Raw genomic sequence first — 19308 nt, forward strand, 5'->3', positions numbered from 1 at the left:
CCTCTGTAAAAGGAAGCAAAAAAACCTATGTTCAATAATCTGTGTTGCAATATTTTATCTTACTTGGAAATGATCTGGATATTTAATGAATTTAACTCATATTTAATGCAGCAAAACTTTAAGGTTCCCCAAAAAGACTTGGGGAAATTATTTGAAAAGTTCACCTAAAACCTTTTTATCCTACTTAACTTCTATTTAGTTTACTTGCTCTTAACAATTATGTTTAGATCCCACAAAAACTTCATGAGACATTAGACAAAATCAACCATCTTCCCAAGCTGTTATTCTTGTTGACAGATTTTGTAACAGAGATAACGTGAACTTACTTGACTACTAAAACCGGGTAGAATAAAAGTTGTATGTTTACATTCTATTTAATCCTGGTAACTCTGAAGACATGCCTATTTTAATTAAACCAAACTTAAGGCCAGCTTTTGTTTGCCAAACTCAGGGGAACCTGAAAAACATTTAGGTTACTTTCTATTACATTTTTGAGAATTTCTATGAATACTTAATTCGCATTTGAGTCAGTTAAATAGAAGTCTTTTACAAATTGATTGTAGTAATTCTATTGGAGGTAGACAGTACTACATATACACAAGACACATGCATAGGCACACTTAAACATACAGACAGACATAAACAGAGGCTTCCATTTCACTCATGATAAAAGTTGGATCTAACTTTTCTGGTAGATGGAATTAGTTAAGGCTACCTGCCCAGATAGCTAAAGCTAAGTTTTGAAGGACCTTTCCCCCTTTTGTTTTTCTTCTGGTAAGAATTACTTCCCTGAAGTTTGCACTTTAGCATTTACATCTCAGAGGCACAAGGAAGAATGCAAGTTACAAACCTTTAAAGATTAGTAGGGGAGGTTTGGGTATTGGCAAAAAAGAAATGGATAAACTTTGAATTGTCTCTAGAGTTGCATTTCTAGTTTCACAAGGATTTGCAAGATAAGGTTTGTTGTTCTCAATTCCTCAACGAATTGAGTTGCAACTTAAGTGACATTATAGCTTGTTCCACTGATCCAACTACATTATCCACAATGAGCAGAGGGAAGAGTGCCTTAACAAAATTTTCTGTCAGGCTCCGACTAGTGCCTCTCATCTTATTTTCTGCCTTTTTATGTTTCCAGTAATCTCTGGAGTTAATCCAGTTATTAAAACTGTTAGAGAATTTTCTCTTGAGTTCAAGAAATTAGTTAACTATAGCCCTAACTTCATTTGGCCTTTAGCGTGGCCTTTGACCAAGGAGTGAAAAATAACTGAAGAGAATCACCTGTAGTCTCAGGCGGTGTTATTTTAAAAGGTAATTTAATAATCTCTTCAGAGTGTAAAGGCAATTCAGACAGAGGATTGCTAGAATGAGTACTCAGAGGAAGAAAGAGGGGAGCAGTAGGAGTATTATGTCACAGTAAGAGTATTATGTCAGTCTTAAAGCCTTTTGTTTTTGGTACCTCTTATATCTTTACTTTTTCATTAGCTTTTTACAACAAATCTTTCAATGAAGCTATTTTGGAATTTTGAAGTTTGGAAACTTCTGCATACCAATAAAAATAGGTGCCCCATTCTGTTTGATTTGGGACTCCTTTGCTTTCAAATGCACTTCTTAAATGATCCTGTCTAACTGGAACATTTCTCATAATGGCCATTGTGATTTTGGATTGTCTTTAGTAAGATTTTGCCATTTTTGTAGCTATTTTACAACTTCTGAAACCATAGTTTTTAGACATAAAAAAGATAGGTATGGCAGAAGGTGACCTGCTTAACTCTTTGGATTTTACGGATCCCATTACTCAAAGCAGAAGTACAGAAAACAAAAGAGAACTCACCAAGAAGGGTAGTGCATTCACAAAAGCAGATAGGGAGCTGAACCAAAGAGACTAAATTCGAATCCAAGAGAAAACCCACTGAACCAAAAGGAAAAAGACAGCTCACAGAAATGGAGAGGACAAGGGGCTCAAGTGGGACCCACAAACAGTCATTAGTTCCCCAGGGGTTCTGCACCTTCTGATCCCACTTCATGACACCATGTAATCAACCTTAAGTGAAACAAATGGTAATTTAATTAAATGAAGATGAGTTTATTCAGGAATAACAGTGGCGTTGCCATTCAGGACAAGCAGACTGTGGCAAACCATAGGTAAGTCTGAAGAAACAGAGGGGAGGCTAGCTTTTATGGGGTGCTGGGAGGACATGGGGTGAGTCATTTTGAAAATAACTTCATTGGAGAAGAACAAGAGCTCCAGGTTGTGGTGGTTTCTCACTGGCTGCAGGTGGTGGGAAGTTTGCTGTTACTAAGGCATGTGGAAATCTTCCTCCTTCCTGCTGCTCATGTAAGCTGAGAGGAGTGCTACATGCCCAAGAACTGTCTCCTCATGGCTTCCGAACTCCATTTTAAATCGGTTTCCTTGATTCATTTTCACAGCTGCTTTGATGGTTTTTTTAAATATATTGTCTCTTTGTGAAGCTAATTGGGGCATAAGGAGATCAGATGCCACACATGCCCTTGGCCTCATTGCCAGTATTCTACAGTCAACTGAGCCAATGGGACCAGGCAGAAGAGTTGTCAGTATATTTATTCATAAGTTATACTTAATGATTTCATGTCATATCTACTCTATTTTCAAAACTAAGACCATGTAGTCTCATTACCAGTTTTACCAGCTTGGCTATTTCCCTTCCCTCAAGAACTTTGCTTTCTCTTTCCTACCAATGGAAGCCTCTTCCTGCCCTTAGAGGAGGCTAACATCTACACCCTGGATTCATCAGTGTTGTCTTCTCTACTTGATTATACACTGGTAAATTACTTGCCTTGATATCTATCACTCATCTTTAAAAAAGCATAATGGGTTTATTTATCCACTTTAATTCACCTTTACTGCTTTATTTTTCTCTGCTGCATCATACTCGTGGAAAAAGTTGTATAATCATAGTTTCCACCCATTTTCTAATTCTTATTCTATCTTCAGTTCTTTCTAATCAGACTTGCTTCACAGCATTCCACTGGAAAATTTCTTCTCAAGGGCCTCCATCTAACCAAAGCCAGTCGTCTTATTTTCTGGCTTCATCTTACTCATTTGATGTCATCATCCACATCATCTTCATCTTTTTTAAAAAACGCTCCTTTTGTAGGCTTCCATAATTTTACACGAGCCTGTTTTTGAGCCAGCCACCTCCCCCTGCCCGTTTCTTTGGGTTGCCTTTTCTTCCCCTATCTGATCATTAAATGTTGGGGACTATTCCAAGTTTCTAGCCTTAACCCTTCTCTCTTGTCTGCTTTCTGGGAGCTCTCTTTGGGTCCATGACTCCAGAATCATCTGTGCATTGATTTTCTGGCGCAGACCTCTTCTGAGTTCCGAATATGGCTAGCCAGCTGTCTACAGACCTCTACACTTGTTTATTTAAATAGGCATCTCAGGGGCGCCTGGGTGGCCCAGTCGGTTAAGCGTCCAACTTCGGCTCAGGTCTTGATCTCGCAGCTCGTGAGTTCGAGCCCAGTGTCGGGCTCTGTGCTGACAGCTCATGCTCTCTCTCTCTCTGTCTCAAAAATAAAACATTAAAAAACAAATGGGCATCTCAGGTGTAAATCTGTAAAGTGAAACTGTTAACTCTTGCCTCTCTTTTTCCACTTAATTCTGCAATTCCCAAAGGCCTGCTCTATCTTGGTGAATGTCTTTACTATCCAATCATTTAAGTGTATAGACACAAAAAAAAAACAAAAAAAACTTAGATATCATTCTTTTTCTTTCATCCACATCCAGTCGTTTAGCAAGTCCTGTCTGATCTTTTTACAGGATAATTGGCAGATTCAGTTAAAAACCTCAGATACTAGCCACGATCACCTCTTACTTTCTACTTAAACAGCCTCCTTACTGGTCTTTTCCCTCCACTCATGCTCTCTTCAATTTATACTTCACACAACAATTTAAATGAGATCAATTATTACTACCATACTCTATGGTGCTTTAAATCCCTTCTGTTTTAGAAAGGTTTCCGTTGCACTTAGAATAGTACTAGTCTTCTCGCTATGTTACTTTAATAATCTCTTTGTTTCCCTCCAGTATAAGATTGCTGAATATATAGCGTGTTTATACTGACTCCTCAGGATGTAGAATAGTCCCTGCAAGTAGTAGATGTTAAGTAAATATAGGGTGGGGAACAGACTATTGTTACAAAACTCTTAACTTCATTATATTTAGATTATGTGAGTTTATTATTCTGCATTTATGGAAATTAATTTCCCCCAAAGTGGAATTAAAACCTGTAATGTCCAGTTTATAACTTGTCATCCCCTTACTGAGCTCAATCACTGTTACTCTGTAGTATATGCTTTGATCCATTGTACCTTCTTAGGCCCTTCCAAACAAGTTTGTAAGATACACCAACAAATATTAATGCCTCTACCCCAACTGCCACAGACATTAAGTGACATGTGTAAAATTTCAGTAGGTGAACTGGAATCTAGGTCTTCTAGTTTGTAACCCAGATGACTTTATTGATGTGGTGTCTTAGGTGAGTGCTTGTATGTGTGGTAGTGGTTTAGAAGAATTACAGTAACCTTTAGGACCGGCTGCTTTTTTAATTCCCAGATTCCCTCCAGATACATTTTTTTTAGAGTTCATTTTGAGGTGGAGGCAGAGAGAGAGGAAGAGAGAATCCCAAGCAGACTCTGCACTGATGCTGCTGGATGCAGGGCCAGATGCAGGGCTTGAGCCCACCAACCAGGAGATCATGACCTGAGCCCAAATCAACAGTTGGACACTTACCTGACTGAGCCACCCAGGCACCCTTTCGGATAGGCTTTTAAGCTCTCTTTAGCTCTGTGGCTCTTCTTATCAGCATTAACATAAAATGTTGGCCTCCGTTATAATTAATGTAGGTTTGGGTCAATTATTTTTATAGTTATAGTGGTGCTACTTAAAACTACTAGGTGTTATATACTTGTAATTAATAGTAGGTTCTATTAAGTGTGAGTTAAACTGATAAAACCAGTATCTTCAAATTTCATAGAAAAAAAGATTGGAGACTGACAGCTAGGGAAGGTTGTCTTTTATTTTTTCTAGTAAGGTCATTGAAATACAAGATATAACAAACTTACTATCTTTTTATAAGAGAAAGGGCACTTAAATTTAAAAAGCGGCAAGCACATAATCTCAGAACATCTCAAAGTTTAGTCCTTTAAAACAAATTTTGTTTTGTGGAAAACCTTACTGCATTGATTCCTCTGTCCCTCAATTAAACCATGGACCAGTGTTAACTGGTTTCAGCCAGGTGTGAGTGGGGAACATTGCTCTAGTCTGAAGAAACTGTGGATTCTAAATTACAATTTGCAAGTTTCTTCTCTCATATTCTCTTTCCCACAGTCACAATTACTACAATCCTTTCATTCCTTTCTTTCTATTGAACTGTCTCAAAGCCTGGAGCTCTGTGGAAGCTTTCAGATGGTGACTTTTGTCATCAGAAATCTCAAATCTTTCTGCCCAGTATGGACGGACCTTGTTACAGTTGCTAATGAAAACATTCTTTGGAATCTCATTGATACCTTTAACCAAATAAATAATTACTTTAAAATGTCTGTGTTCATTTCTTATTGTTTATTCTAAAAGCGTACTTTCTTTGTTCTCTCTCTTCTACTCTTTGCCTGCCTCCACACTGAGATTACTAGTTGAAACACCTAAAACCAAGAGCCTCCCAGTAATCTGCTGTTTTCCTGTCTCGCTCCTTTGCTGTTCTCTTGGGATGAGCTCTTGCCAAAAAAAGAGTTTATGTTAACTAAATTAATTATAAATTTAAATTTATGATGATAAATTGAAAGTTGTGTCATTCTGATATCTTTGCCTTCTTTGATATTTTTAAGCAGACTCAGAAACATGTCATTTGTCACTCCTGCCTGTTTTCATACCTCCCACAAAAATATAAATGTGTATGTACTTCGCTTTAGCTATTTGGGATATATTTATCTAGGTTTGATTGGATCAGCACGGTTAAGTTTGAGGAGGACCTGCTTGATGGGATAAGGGAAAGGCAAAATTCATGTCATCCAACTCTCTCTTAACCTCTTTCCTCATAACCGTCCAATTCCACATTCCAGGCAATAAATATTATGTCCTACCATGCACCTTTTCCCTTACAGTGACAGTGGGCGCTATCAGTCAATAGCAGTACCTGTTTCTCAAGCTGGAAATCCTAAAAATAAAATTCAAAAGAAAGGTCATCCCATAATTTCCTTTTTTTTTTTTTGTGACTTGCAAATCATTTATCAGTCCATGTACAACAGACATTTTAATGGAGAAATTTTAGAGCTTGTGATAAATGTTTCATTGTTACTTAGTAAATAAGAGTGAAAATCAAAGACTTTCTCTGATTAGGGTGACCAAGATGCTGTAAGTAAATCAAATAAATACATAATTCCCCATTTTGGGAGGGAAAACATCATAAGTAAAGGTCAGGGAAATGTTTAATTCCAATATAAAACCCATCCAACTGTCATATCACTCTGGTCTCTGGCAGCCTACAAGATGGTATAAGGTAATATCAAAAATGAACATTTTGGAAAAGTGAAAATTTTTAATCCAGTCTTGACCTGTCTACATGAATTGTTCTTTTAAAGCACTGTACATGTTTTTCAGTGATTTAAATTCTGTTCATTTGATATAATGTGTAAAAGTCAGTTTGATTGGGTCTTATGAATTGGAATCTGAAGTGCAATGAATGAAGGGGCACCTGGGTGGCTCAGTCGGTTGAGCATCCAACTTTAGCTCGGGTCATGATCTCACGGTCTGTGGGTTCGAGCCCTGCATTGGGCTCTGTGCTGACAACTCAGAGCCTGGAGCCTGCTTGGGATTCTCTTTCTCCCTCTCTCCCTGCCCCTCCCCTGCTCATGCTTTGTCTCTCTCTCTCTCTCAAAAATAAGTAAACATTAAAAAAAAAATTTTTAAATAAAGTGTAATGAATTAATGTTTTGAGTAAAATAGGTATTTCCTTTTGTAAGTAGTGAAACTTTTCACTGAAATTTGTTTCTTTTCACCAGGTTTGAGTGGAAACCCTGCAGATATAGAGAGAAGAGAAGCAGTGTTTGGAAAGAATTTTATACCTCCTAAAAAGCCAAAAACCTTTCTTCAATTAGTATGGGAAGCATTACAAGATGTCACTTTAATTATATTAGAAATTGCAGCCATAGTATCATTGGGCCTTTCTTTTTATCAACCTCCCGAAGGGGATAATGCACGTAAGTAAATTGGGGAGGGGATAAAAAAAAAAAGACTTTCATGTGTGATGTTAATAAATTCAATTCATTTGCTTAATTAAAATATAATAATAGGTTGGCATTTGGGAGGGAAAACATAAGTAAAGGTCAGGGAAGTGTGCTAGGTAGCATTCTAGCAGTGTTTTTAATTGTTCTTTAAATATACCATCTCAGATAATTTTATAATAACCCTATGAGCTAGTGTCACTTCCCCGTTTGATAACAGAGGTTAAATAACCTGCCAATGTGTGTATACCACGTGTTGGCAAAGAGCTAAGTCACATACACAGTGTGGTTTGTGCCATCATGGTTTTTAAGGTCTTTGAACATTAAATTGAAATAATTACAGTTTTTAATTTTGGGTTGTTTTTTTTTTTTAATTTTTTGGAAATCATTATGAAAGCAAAATTCTGTTCTCTTCCCTGATTCATTATTTTTCAAGTTCTTAAATTGTTATTATATGCATGATTCGGGTAATTGCCTTGCCATTCTAGAAATGTTTATACTACAACTTATCTTGACCAAAGGAAAAGTACATCATACAGTGGTAGATCTGCTTTAACTTGTAGCTACAATGGTTTTGTCTTTCTCCTGCCTATGTTCTTCATTTCTCTTTTAAAATTTCTTACTCTCTTTTTAATCAATTTATTTAAAATAGATAGTCCTTGACAGTACATTCTATAACTGCTAAGAAACCTAGCTTGGGTTTTGGTCACTGTATTTAAATAGCTATAGAGTGAACCAGTAGTATTTTATATATCAGGAGAGTAATATACCAATATTTTTCTTTGTAAAAACTTTATTCTTATGCCTTTCAAGTTATGAAGAGTTAAATAAACATTAGCTAACTCTAAAAGTTGGGTTAAGTAAAAATTTAAAGTGATGCCATTAAAGGTATGCCTGGAGCTCATGTGAGAGTTGTGTTTTTTGTTTGTTTATTTTAGAAAGTAGGTCACTGAAGAAGTCAGTTTATCGGAGAGCAGGGTTTTTCAGCAACAGCTTTGTTTACATTTTACACCAGAGCATTCTTTGTCACCCTGCACTGTACTACCCTCCAGTTGAGGCCACCAGAACTTCTCCAGACATTGCCAGGTTTCTGATAGGGGGCAAAATTGTCTATGGTTGAGAATCACTTGTCTAAATAAGAAAAAATTTAGGCAATATTCTTGTCAACATTGAGCCAAATTATTTTTTAAACTTTTGTTTTTATTAAATAAATAATACATATTTTGCTGTAGAAATATTAGGAGGGAAAAATGACAGTTCATAGGAAATAACATTCACCAAAAATCTCACTTCTTGGAGATTACTGCTGTACCATTTTCATATTCTCCCAGATTTTAAAATATGTTTTGTATGTCTGTGGGTACTCACGTATGTGTATGTGTGCATATGTGGGTAGGCACGAGAGCGTGTAACTGTGTGTATATGAAATGTTTTATGTGAAAAGGGAAGGTCATACCATGTTCATCAACATATAGGTAAATTCTGTAGTGTTCAATTTACCCAACTATCATTATAGACTATTGGGAATTGGTATTCTAGAATTCAGCGAGTTTGCAGGTTATGAAGTGTTTCTTTACTTTTAACATTTTTTTCCCTAAGATTATAAGAAGACTAAAGAAAAATATTTTCAACAGGAATGGATTTTGTTACTAACAAGGACAAATCTTTTTGGAATTTGGACTGCTTCATTTCTAGGATGTAGTGACAAGCCCTTTCCCAAATTTGTTTAAGGAGAATACTGGCATTAGATCCAACTGGGAAGATACTCTAAAATTGTCAGTGTCATAAGACACTTTAAAAACAGTCAAAATCTGCTAGAAGGTGTTAGTAAAACATACAAAGATATTTTTGTTCCACGGTGAAATGTTAGTATTTGCATTTTTTTAACATTTATTAGTGTACTTCATGTGTCTTTTCATCATGTATATTTTAACACTAAGTAGTAAATCTGTAGTCATAGACTATATTATCAAAATTTCTTACTAGTACTGATGGTATAAAAATAAGCATTTAACCCATACAATAAACACATCTTTAGTTACTAGTATAATACCAAGGTTCTCAAACCTTTTGGTCTGAGGGCCCCTTTATACTCTAAATGCTAAGGACTCCACAAACAGATTTTGATTATATGAGCTATATCTGTAGATATTTACTGTATTCTTAATTAAAATTGAGAAATTTAAAAATATTGTATCAGTGCATTTAAATTGTATCTAAGTGTTGTATTATAATAAATATAATTGCTATAATTATTAATGAAATCTTAAGTGAAATTATGAAAAGAGTATTAGCAGTATTCTTCATTTCCTTGTATCTCTTTAAGGTCTGGCATAATTGAAGATAATCTGCTTCTGCATTTAGTGTCTTGTGTTAGCACATGTAGTGTAGTCTTTGGAAAATTCCACTACACATTCCTGAAATAGAATGCAAATTACATCTTGGTATTATTACATAGTTTTGACCTTGGGGGATCCTCCTGGGGTTCCTAGACAATACTTTTTGAGAACTGATTCTTTATACTGTTAATGTACATACTTGATGCACCATCCAAGAAATAGCCCAAATGGAGAATTTTAAGAATGGAATATTTGCCTTATGGTAGAGCACAGACTGAATTTAGATTGTGCATCTCTCTCAGGTGAATATGTTTACAGGGGAACACCTTTGGTTAAATAGATTTTTATTATATTTATACTCTGACTTTACTGAAAGCATAGGACAGTCCTTTTGTAACTTTGATTTTTGCAATTATTTTTTCACTGCAGCTACTCTAAAAATTTGTAACGATCAGCAGCAGGAAAAGGATTTAATTTTTGGAAGTATTTTACTACCATCTGTTTCAAAATCATTCTAAATTTATCTGTAATTTAAGGTAGAACTATATATGAAATGAAATATGGCATCAACTTGTTTCATGTTCTCTTTTGAAATATTTAGTCATCTAGTTCTAAATATGCATGTGAGATTTAAAGCTGAAAATGATATAATTGTGTCATAATTCTTTTCCCCTTAATCTCTGTTGCATTGATCTTTAAACTTTTTTGGTTGTATACCTTATCAGGAAGAAATATGAGCATATATTCAAAGGATGCATTTATGAATTATATATATGTAAAGCTATCTACATAATGTGTGTATAATGTTTATACTTTATAATATGTATAGTTTTAAACATATGCAAAAATATAAACTGAAATGTTAAAAAGATGAAATGAGGTTTAAAATTTTGATGTTTAGTAACCATAAAATATCATTATTGATAGCCTGATTGAATATACATTATTTTATAATTTTGATTTAACTTTGATTTCCCTTGATTTGGGTCTGAGTTTGCGTTATTTCAGAACTTGGTTTTAACGTTTCTCACAGCTGAAAAGAAACTTACAACATTTTGTAAATCCACATGCAAGAAGTGTACTCACTAATGATATCTTCACTCCCATCCACCAGTTACACAAAATTTTTTTGACATATGACTGGTAAATTCCATCTTCTTTTTTAAAATTTTTTTTTAATGTTTATTTTTGAGAGAGAGAGAGAGACAGACACACAGTACAAGTGGGGGAAGGGCAGAGAGAGAAAAGAGAGACAGACAGACAGAATCGGAAGCAGGCTCCAGGCTTTGAGTTGTCAGCATAGAGACCAACGTGGGGCTTGAACTCACGAACAGTGAGATCATAACCTGAGCTGAAGTCAGACACTTAACTGACTGAGCCACCCAGGTGCCCCCCCCCCCCCCGTCCATCTTCTGCTTTCAATGTATTGTTCTTACATACTATTAGAAAGTATTGCATTTTTACATTTTTAACCAGTGAGATCAAACCTGTTGAAATGCTTCATTGGGAAGATAATATTTTAGCTATATTTCAAGTTGGTGAAAGTGGTCAACATGGCATTTCAACTCTCATCCTGACTTGGTCTACCTGGAGTACATCTCGTGTCTTCTGGGCAGGTGGAAGGGGAAGGAGAAACTGTCCTACCACTTCTGTTTCGAACATCGTAAACCATAAATTCATTTAACTGGTTATTGTGTACAATGGTACGTGGTCATTTCTTCAGCCTGAATGTAATTCAAAGAGAGGTTTTAATATTTGGATGGAGAAGCCAGCACTCTCGATGGATTGTCCAGCCATCTCCTTTGGAAAACATGCTCTTGTACCTATTGATGGCTGAATCCTGCTGATGGTCCTCAGGATTTTGTTTTGTTTGTTTGTTTGTTTGTTTGTTTGTTTTTTAATCTCATCATTCCTTCCATTTCACCACCACCAGTTGATTTTATTCTAGTCTCTGTCTTCTCTGACCTCATCTTGTCCCACATACTTCTCCTGGATTAGTCTTTATTCAGTATCTTTATACTTCACATCATTTCTTTGGCTCATGCACTGTATTCTGGAACATGTTTTAATCGTTTCTAGTATCATTCATTTACTCATTCTTTTCTTCTGAATAATTTTTTTTCCTGCTTTACGTGTCCTAAGAGAACCACTGATTTTTCAGACTTTTCAGCTCAACCCTCAGTAAGAAAGAACTTTAAAGAGGAGTGCAGAACCTGTTCATTCATGTGAATTTGTAAATACCCAATGGAAACTTTCAAGAAAATAATGCTTACCTTTATTATACGTATATCCTTTTTATTTTGTTCTGTTTCGTTTTTCAAAATGCTAGTCATGCGCCACTGAATTGATTTTAGACTCCAAACAGATTATAACCCGCAGTCAAAACAGCACTATTTCACTGTTCTTTCTTCAACATTTTTTACCTTAAATTTTGAGTTTTGGGGGGTTCTTCCCCCCTCCATTCTTCTGTAAACGTTTTTGTGCCATAAAGCCTTTTTACCGATTTTAATCTTTCCCTGGAATACTCTTTAATCTTTCCCTGGAATGCTCTTCCTGATATGCTTTAAAGCGATTATATGGCTAGTTCCTTTTTATCACTTGGCTCCTAGCTCAAACATCATGGACACCTCAGAGGGACCTTCTGTGTTCACACAACCAGTTACTTCCTTTCTTCATTTGATAGCATATCACCGCCCTTTGTTTTCTTTATGGCATTTACCATATCTGAAATTGATTATTTGTTTTATTACGTGAATTCTTTATACACTGTCTGCACCTACCAATCTAAGTATGGGTTTTGTGAGGAGAGGGAGCTTGGGTCTTGTTTACTGCCATGTCCTCAGATCCTAAAATTATGCCTGGCATCTAGAGTAGATGCCCAAATAGTTGGATTGAGTAGCACTTTGCTTACCTTTTCATGTTATGGAAACCAAGTTTTGCTTGTACGCCTGTAAAATATATACAATAAGTAAGCATGATTCGTGGGTTTTCATGTATATCTTGTCTAACATATGTAATAATTAATAGCATTAACCATTTTTCTCAGTCACTGGTCTACCTGCTTTCCAAATGTTCTCTCATTTAATCCTTAGGACTCTGGGGTAGGTGGTGTTGACAGATTAAGAACTTGCCTTGAGGCTGAGGTTTAATCTTCCTCAGTGTCCTTATGCTTATCTTAGTGCCCTAGATTGCCTCCCTGTCCTGAGGGTGAGAATCTTCATAGGCAGGGAACTTGAAATTGATGTAGTTTGCATTCTTGCCATTATGGAATGCTTTGATTTCAGTAAGGTACTTAGAGTAAAATTAGCGAGGTATGTAAACATCATAATTAACTTATTGCTTGTCTTTGCCATCAATTCAGAATCTTTTCTTGATAAGCATTTTCTTTCTTTTCATATAGTTTGTGGAGAAGTTTCTGTTGGAGAGGAAGAAGGTGAAGGTGAAACTGGTTGGATTGAAGGAGCTGCAATCCTCTTATCAGTAGTGTGTGTGGTGTTAGTAACAGCTTTCAATGACTGGAGTAAGGAAAAACAGTTTAGAGGTTTGCAGAGTCGAATTGAACAAGAACAGAAGTTCACAGTCATCAGGGGTGGTCAGGTCATTCAGATACCTGTAGCTGACATTACTGTTGGAGATATTGCTCAGGTGAAATACGGTAAGTGAAGAAGAGCAACCCCTTTTAGGTTAGAGGTAAAGTCATTGTAATCTTGTTTACAGTGTGCATTACAGTTGCTCTTTGTTTTAGGTGATCTTCTTCCTGCTGATGGCATACTAATTCAAGGCAATGATCTTAAAATTGACGAAAGTTCATTGACTGGTGAATCTGATCATGTCAAGAAGTCTTTAGATAAGGATCCCTTACTTCTATCAGGTATGAATTGCTTTTGTATCTTTGAACTTTTTTCTCTTCCACTGTCAGCAAACAGTTGCCTAAGAGCCTACATGGTGAAGGATTCTGTATTTTACGTTAGCTTCTACCCTTATAATCCTTAGGGAGTTGTTTTGGGTTTTTTTTCCTCTAAGTTGCCAGAGATATTATCTTATTGCCAGAGATATTAGAGGTCTTTGAATCCAGAGTCATATTTTACAAATGAGGAACATGAAAAAAAAAAAATCAAGAGATTTTGAGAGTCAGTGATGTTAGTTAGTGATAAAAGTAAAATATAAGCCTGATGACTTCTGTTGTGTTTTCCTGTATTACATTTATTCTTAAGGCCTGTTGATGTGTAAAATTAAAGAATGATTATTTTTTATTGTTTATTTTTGGTAATGTTTATTTTTGAGAGAGGAAGAGAGAGACAGAGCATGAGCCGGGGAGAGGCAGAGAAAAAAGGAGACACAGAATCTAAACAGGCTCCAGGCTCTGAGGTGTCAGCACAGAGCCTGATGTGGGGCTCAAATTCGTGAACAGTGAGATCAGGACCTGAGCTGAAGTCAGACGCTCAAGCGACTGAGCCACCCAGTCACCCAGAATGATTGTATTTTTAAAGCAAATTAATGAACTGTCTATGGTGATCTATAAAGGATAGGGTTTTGTTTTGTTTTGTTTTTTAAGGAACCGATAAAATCCTTAAAATTTGTCTAATCCGACTCCCGCATTTAACTGTCAAGGAATAAATCTGAGATAAACTATTTATTGAAGATCACATGGCTAATCAACAGTAGGCCCAGAAGTAGCACCACATGTACTAGGGAGGATTGAATTTGCACACAAGTAGGACATGTTCTGAGAATGAAGAGGATTGGGACAGGTGAGGGCACTATTTGAAATGGGGAGCTGGGTGTCAACTTGGGAGGCTCTTGTAACAGTAACTGTGATAGCCTGACCTGAGGTTAATGAGAAATGAAAGGGAAGGGATGATGGGAAGATTCACAGGCAGCTTTCTAAAATGTCACGTGAGAGGAAGCAAGAGGACCACAGCTTGCCTCCAAAAGTATGCCAGTTCTTTTACGTTGGATTTCCAGGTTTTTACTCTTAATTTTCTAGTATTTATAGAATTTACAAAATTGCCTGTAGGACAGTTGTTTACATGTGTTTATTAGATTGAATTATACCAGAATTTGGAACAAGCAGAAGGTTGCCTATTTGTCTTCTATTATCATTTTCAGATGTTGGTGGAGTGCTAACATTTTATACATTGTAAGGAGATTTCTGCTGATTTAACTGTGTAATAACTTGGCAGCTATAATTTTTCAGTTCTTTGTGAATTTTATATTTTGAGATTGAACATGGCTTCACTGAAACCAGAGTCACTGTGACAAGAATCAGCTAAGTGAGAGTCACAACTTCCAGGTGTATATTTAAATTTAACTATTACTTTTGAAGATTGGCAAACATGTGCCTAAAAAGCTTATTGCAAAACATCCTACCACTAAAAATCAGAGTAATTACATATGTATGCATTTATAAACACCATTATAAAAGGGTAGCGTTCCCAATTACAACAGACTTAACTTCTTCAGAAATATCTTGGGATTTTGTACGTACACCTTCAAAATCCTGCTCTACCAAGAACATTCTGTTTAGCCTTTTCTTTACATGGGTGTAGTTGTAATTCATTTCAAATAGACGGAAATATTCTTGGATATGTAAGTATGTTGTATTTAAGTATAACATAGACTCATTTTACTTATTCCTTGCTATACCTCTAAGAAACTATAATTATTAACCAAATAAAAATCTGTAGTTTTTCCAAGGAAGGGAAGCAATCAAATCATACCTTAACCACCGTAGACTGTCTGGACCATGATATTTGGCAACCTGAGATGGTATTCTTGCCATTTTGCCATATATACTGCATGGACTTTTATGTACATCCAGCTCATTTACAAAGTGCTTATTAGCTCTTCAGGTTGATGTTCTTTAACTGAACGTTGGTCCTTTTCTATTTTAACAGAGATTGCTAGTAAGCTTTATGTCGACTCAGGTCCCTAACACACCAAGTGTACCACAAAAACTCTGTAAATTTTCCATGGTTAAGAAAAGACTGAAATAACTTTGCAGAGTCCCTTATCGTAATGTGGGTGGGAAAGTTTTTGTGCATTTATTTCCCTATTCCAAAAATGTACTAAAAAACATAAAATGCATTTATTTTTAAATTTATTCTCATGATGCCATCTCTCACTGCTGTTCTTGGCTTTTTAAATTTAGATTTTTAAAGGCAGTTATTCAGTTAGCCGTGGGGATATGACCAGAACAAAAACTGTTTACTTTGCCTGAGCACATTAACTGCCATCATCTGATTACCTGTGGTAAGGAGGAACAGAACATAAAAAATTGAAATCTGCCAAAAGCCTGAATTGTCAAAAGAAAGAAATTGTCTTTTACATGTAGAAGTTCCTCATTAAATACTATTTCACTATCTTGAATTTCATTTCTTGTTTCCCCTGCCTTTTCACTGGCAGAGAAGCTAATAATTAGTGAAATACTCAGAATATAGATTTTTTTTAAAAAGCAGGAAAACCAAAGGCCTAAAAAATATACATTGGAGAAGTTCCCCAGTAATTAATAGACAAATATAAGTTTATAACTTCTGGAATAAGTACATATGCTTTATGACTTTATTTAACAAATAACCTCAGTGTATTGACTTGGTCTATTAGATGGTTCCATAGGGGCTATGGAACCTGTCCTCCACATGGTTGTAAACTAGGAGATCAAGGAAATATGTGATAACTATAAAGAAGACTGTTGAGAGTTCAGAAAAAAGAGTTGGTTTTGAAAGCTACTTAAAATTCACAAAAATAGTGCAGTAGAGAGATGAGAAGTCTTTTAATTAGTAAGGAAAGATGCAGGGATGTGGATGTACAAGTTGGAGAACAGTACCCTTTGGAGAGGGTTGGAGAATATGCCCTTTGTCTCCAGACAGGACTGGATTGAATCTTTGTCTTGCCACTTAATAGTTGTGTAACTTTGGGAAAATAGGAATAATAATGCCTAATAACATCTTGCAAGATTGTTGTAAGGGATTGTCAGAATACAGTCAGTGTTCCCATCTTTGTTCCCAGGCTTTCTATAATGGAATTTTATGTTAGAGTAGTGGATGAAAGTTTGAAAGGTTGGTTGGTCTCAAGGTGAAGACCTTGGACTTAATCCAGTAGGCAATGCAGAATCAAAGGTTTTTGAGCCATGAGACAATTATGATAACATTCACATTTTAGGAAGATTAAAACTGATTTCAGGATAAACTGGAAAGACAGAGACTAGCTGGGAGGCTGTTGCAGTAATGTAGACTGGCTGGGATGAAAGCTGGCTTTAGGTACAGGTTTGGGGTTGGGTGTGGTAAATGGGACATTTGTTTTTCTCAGAGAAATGTCAGTAATCACTGTAATAATTTTATAATTAAAAATAATGTGCATTCCTTGAACCCCCATGAATTCCAGGCAGTGTGCAAAGCACTTTACATTTATTTGTAGGCTTATTTGACTCTCATTGTTTTTATCAACTGTAGGTACTATTATCCTCATTCTATGGGTGAGGAATTGAGGTATTATAATTTGCCCAATATCCCATGACGATAAATGAGTCGTGGAGTGAGCTTTGAATTCATATAACATGGATTACAGAGTTTAAACCTTAAACATAAGAATTTAGGCTTTATTTAATATCTTACTGAATTTATCTTGTTACATACTAGATATTAAAGACAATATGACTAAAATTTGAAATATGAAAGTGGGAGGAAAAAATCCATAACGAATTTTCTGTCATAGGTACTCATGTAATGGAAGGCTCTGGAAGAATGGTAGTTACTGCTGTAGGTGTTAATTCTCAGACTGGAATTATCTTTACCTTACTTGGAGCTGGAGGTGAAGAGGAAGAGAAGAAAGATGAAAAGAAAAAGGAAAAGAAAAGTAAGATAAGCAATTTTCTTTGAGAATCGGTATTTGGAAATAAGGGAACTGGTTATAAGGACTGGTACAAAAATTTCACTTCTCTTAGGAAGTTCTGATATGAAAAGTTGTACAAAAAGTTAATTACGCACTGTAGTGTTTTCGAGTGGAGTGGAGTCCTCTCCATTTCTCAGTTTTTCTTGTTGACTTTACAGTCGATCAGGGGCCTTTAGTGACTATGTCAGTCCCCTTTACCATAGCCAGACAAATTCACCATTTCCTTGAACACTTTCATTGGCTTTGTTCTGTTTATTCTTTAGTTTTAGCATCTTTCTATTATCTGACCAGCAAAATGAATTAAACTCTAACTTCCTATTTGGTTATATTTTCTGCTAATTCATTGATAGCTTTTGGCCTCAGTGAGCTTTTAATCTATTTCAGGTTTTCTACTCTTCACATTTCCCAGTCCATACTTAAGTAGCTGGTTTTTGGATATAAGGTGAAGACTTTACTTTGACACCTGTTATGTCTATTGGTTACATTTAGTCCAAAGTGTTAGATAGGAAGTTTTTAGAAATTTGATCTTGACCCATTGTACCTGCTTGCTATCCCTACAAGTGATCTATCCTCAGCAAAAATTGATAACCATAGTTTATGCACAAGGATCTCACAAGTAATAACTCCGTCGTATGTAAGGAGACAGCTCAGAATTACTTAGCTGGGGGGCATGTCACTTTTTTGAAAAAGCCCTCCCCAGCCTGCTTCTAAGTATCTGCTGTACTACCCTTTTCTCCCACTCCAGATTGCTCCTCTACAGGTTTTTCTCTTCAGGTTGACAGCAGTTTACTGTGGCTTAATCACTTGGATTTGTTTAATTTTACCTAAGATAGTAAGCCCATATTTCTCTCTTTCACACAAGCGCTTTGAGTTCTTCCAAAATAAAAACCTTGCTAAAACCTTGGCTTGCTGTAACTAAAACCATGTTTTTGATATTTGGATGCTTTGTTCTTTGGGTTTTGTCTTCAGTTTTGAAATTTTTAGTTCAAACAAAAGTGTATCTGAAAAGTGGTGACTGCAAATGAACGTAACAAGACCCTCCTCCTAAGTTCTCCTGTCCCCAGTCCTCATGGCAGCCCTCGCTGTACCTCCCTCGGTTTAAAGTAGAGTGGAAGGCAGCTTAAATGTTGCCATTTACTGAATGCTATGTGCATTATCTCCTTAATACTCCCAGCCATATGACAGAAAGACATTATTCTTATTATTGATGAGTAACCTGAGGCTTAAAGAGTTAAGTACTTACTCCAGGTCAAAGATCTAGTAAGTGGCAGATCAGACCTGCTTATTTGGCTCAAGAGTCTGTGCTCTTAACCATACACTGTGCTGCATCCTAATTTATAGGAGTCTGAGGTCAGTGGACCCTGTTTGAAAAGGAAAGGAAGTTTGTATCATGACTGTTTAATTCACCCCACAGTGTCTTTTCCAATAAACACTATTTTTTCTAAGATCTTTTACCTCTGTTTTTTTATCCAATCAAAAATATTCCCAGGAATGAACATCTAACTCATTGTGTATCATTTTTTATTCTTTTGTTTTCTTCATTTGTGTTGCTCATTTGTTTTCTTCACAGAACAGGACATTTTTCTATCTGTGGACTTCAGCCCTTCTTCCATTCCCTTGACGGCTTTGGCCGTTACTCAAAAGCGGTTCAGGGTAATCTGTCTGTGTTTCCTTCCTAGTCTGGAATGTAGCCGTCTGGTATCTCTCCAGATTCAGAGCTCGTTGAAAGTAGCTAGATATTCTCTTACTGTCTCCTCATCTATCTTGAGCATCTGTTCCTTTCTGTTTGTTCCACGTTTCCCAGTTTCAAGATCACTCTTCTAGA

At 36.1% G+C, this 19308-nt stretch overlaps 1 protein-coding gene across 6 annotated transcripts in view; it reads left to right on the forward strand.

Moving 5' to 3' along the window:
- ATP2B1 (ATPase plasma membrane Ca2+ transporting 1) overlaps positions 1-19308 on the forward strand; it is a 131470-nt gene that overhangs the window by 71128 nt on the left and 41034 nt on the right. For all 6 annotated transcript variants that reach the window (XM_053895584.1, XM_019446410.2, XM_019446408.2 and 3 more), the window contains exons 3-6: positions 7033-7230; positions 12994-13248; positions 13339-13464; positions 17307-17447. In XM_053895584.1, the coding sequence (XP_053751559.1) occupies positions 7033-7230; positions 12994-13248; positions 13339-13464; positions 17307-17447 (720 nt within the window). The remainder of the gene's footprint in view (positions 1-7032; positions 7231-12993; positions 13249-13338; positions 13465-17306; positions 17448-19308) is intronic.

Source organism: Panthera pardus, unplaced genomic scaffold, assembly GCF_024362965.1.
Source record: "Panthera pardus isolate Hobbes unplaced genomic scaffold, ASM2436296v1 HiC_scaffold_6, whole genome shotgun sequence".
In the NCBI taxonomy this organism is placed as follows: domain Eukaryota; kingdom Metazoa; phylum Chordata; class Mammalia; order Carnivora; family Felidae; genus Panthera; species Panthera pardus.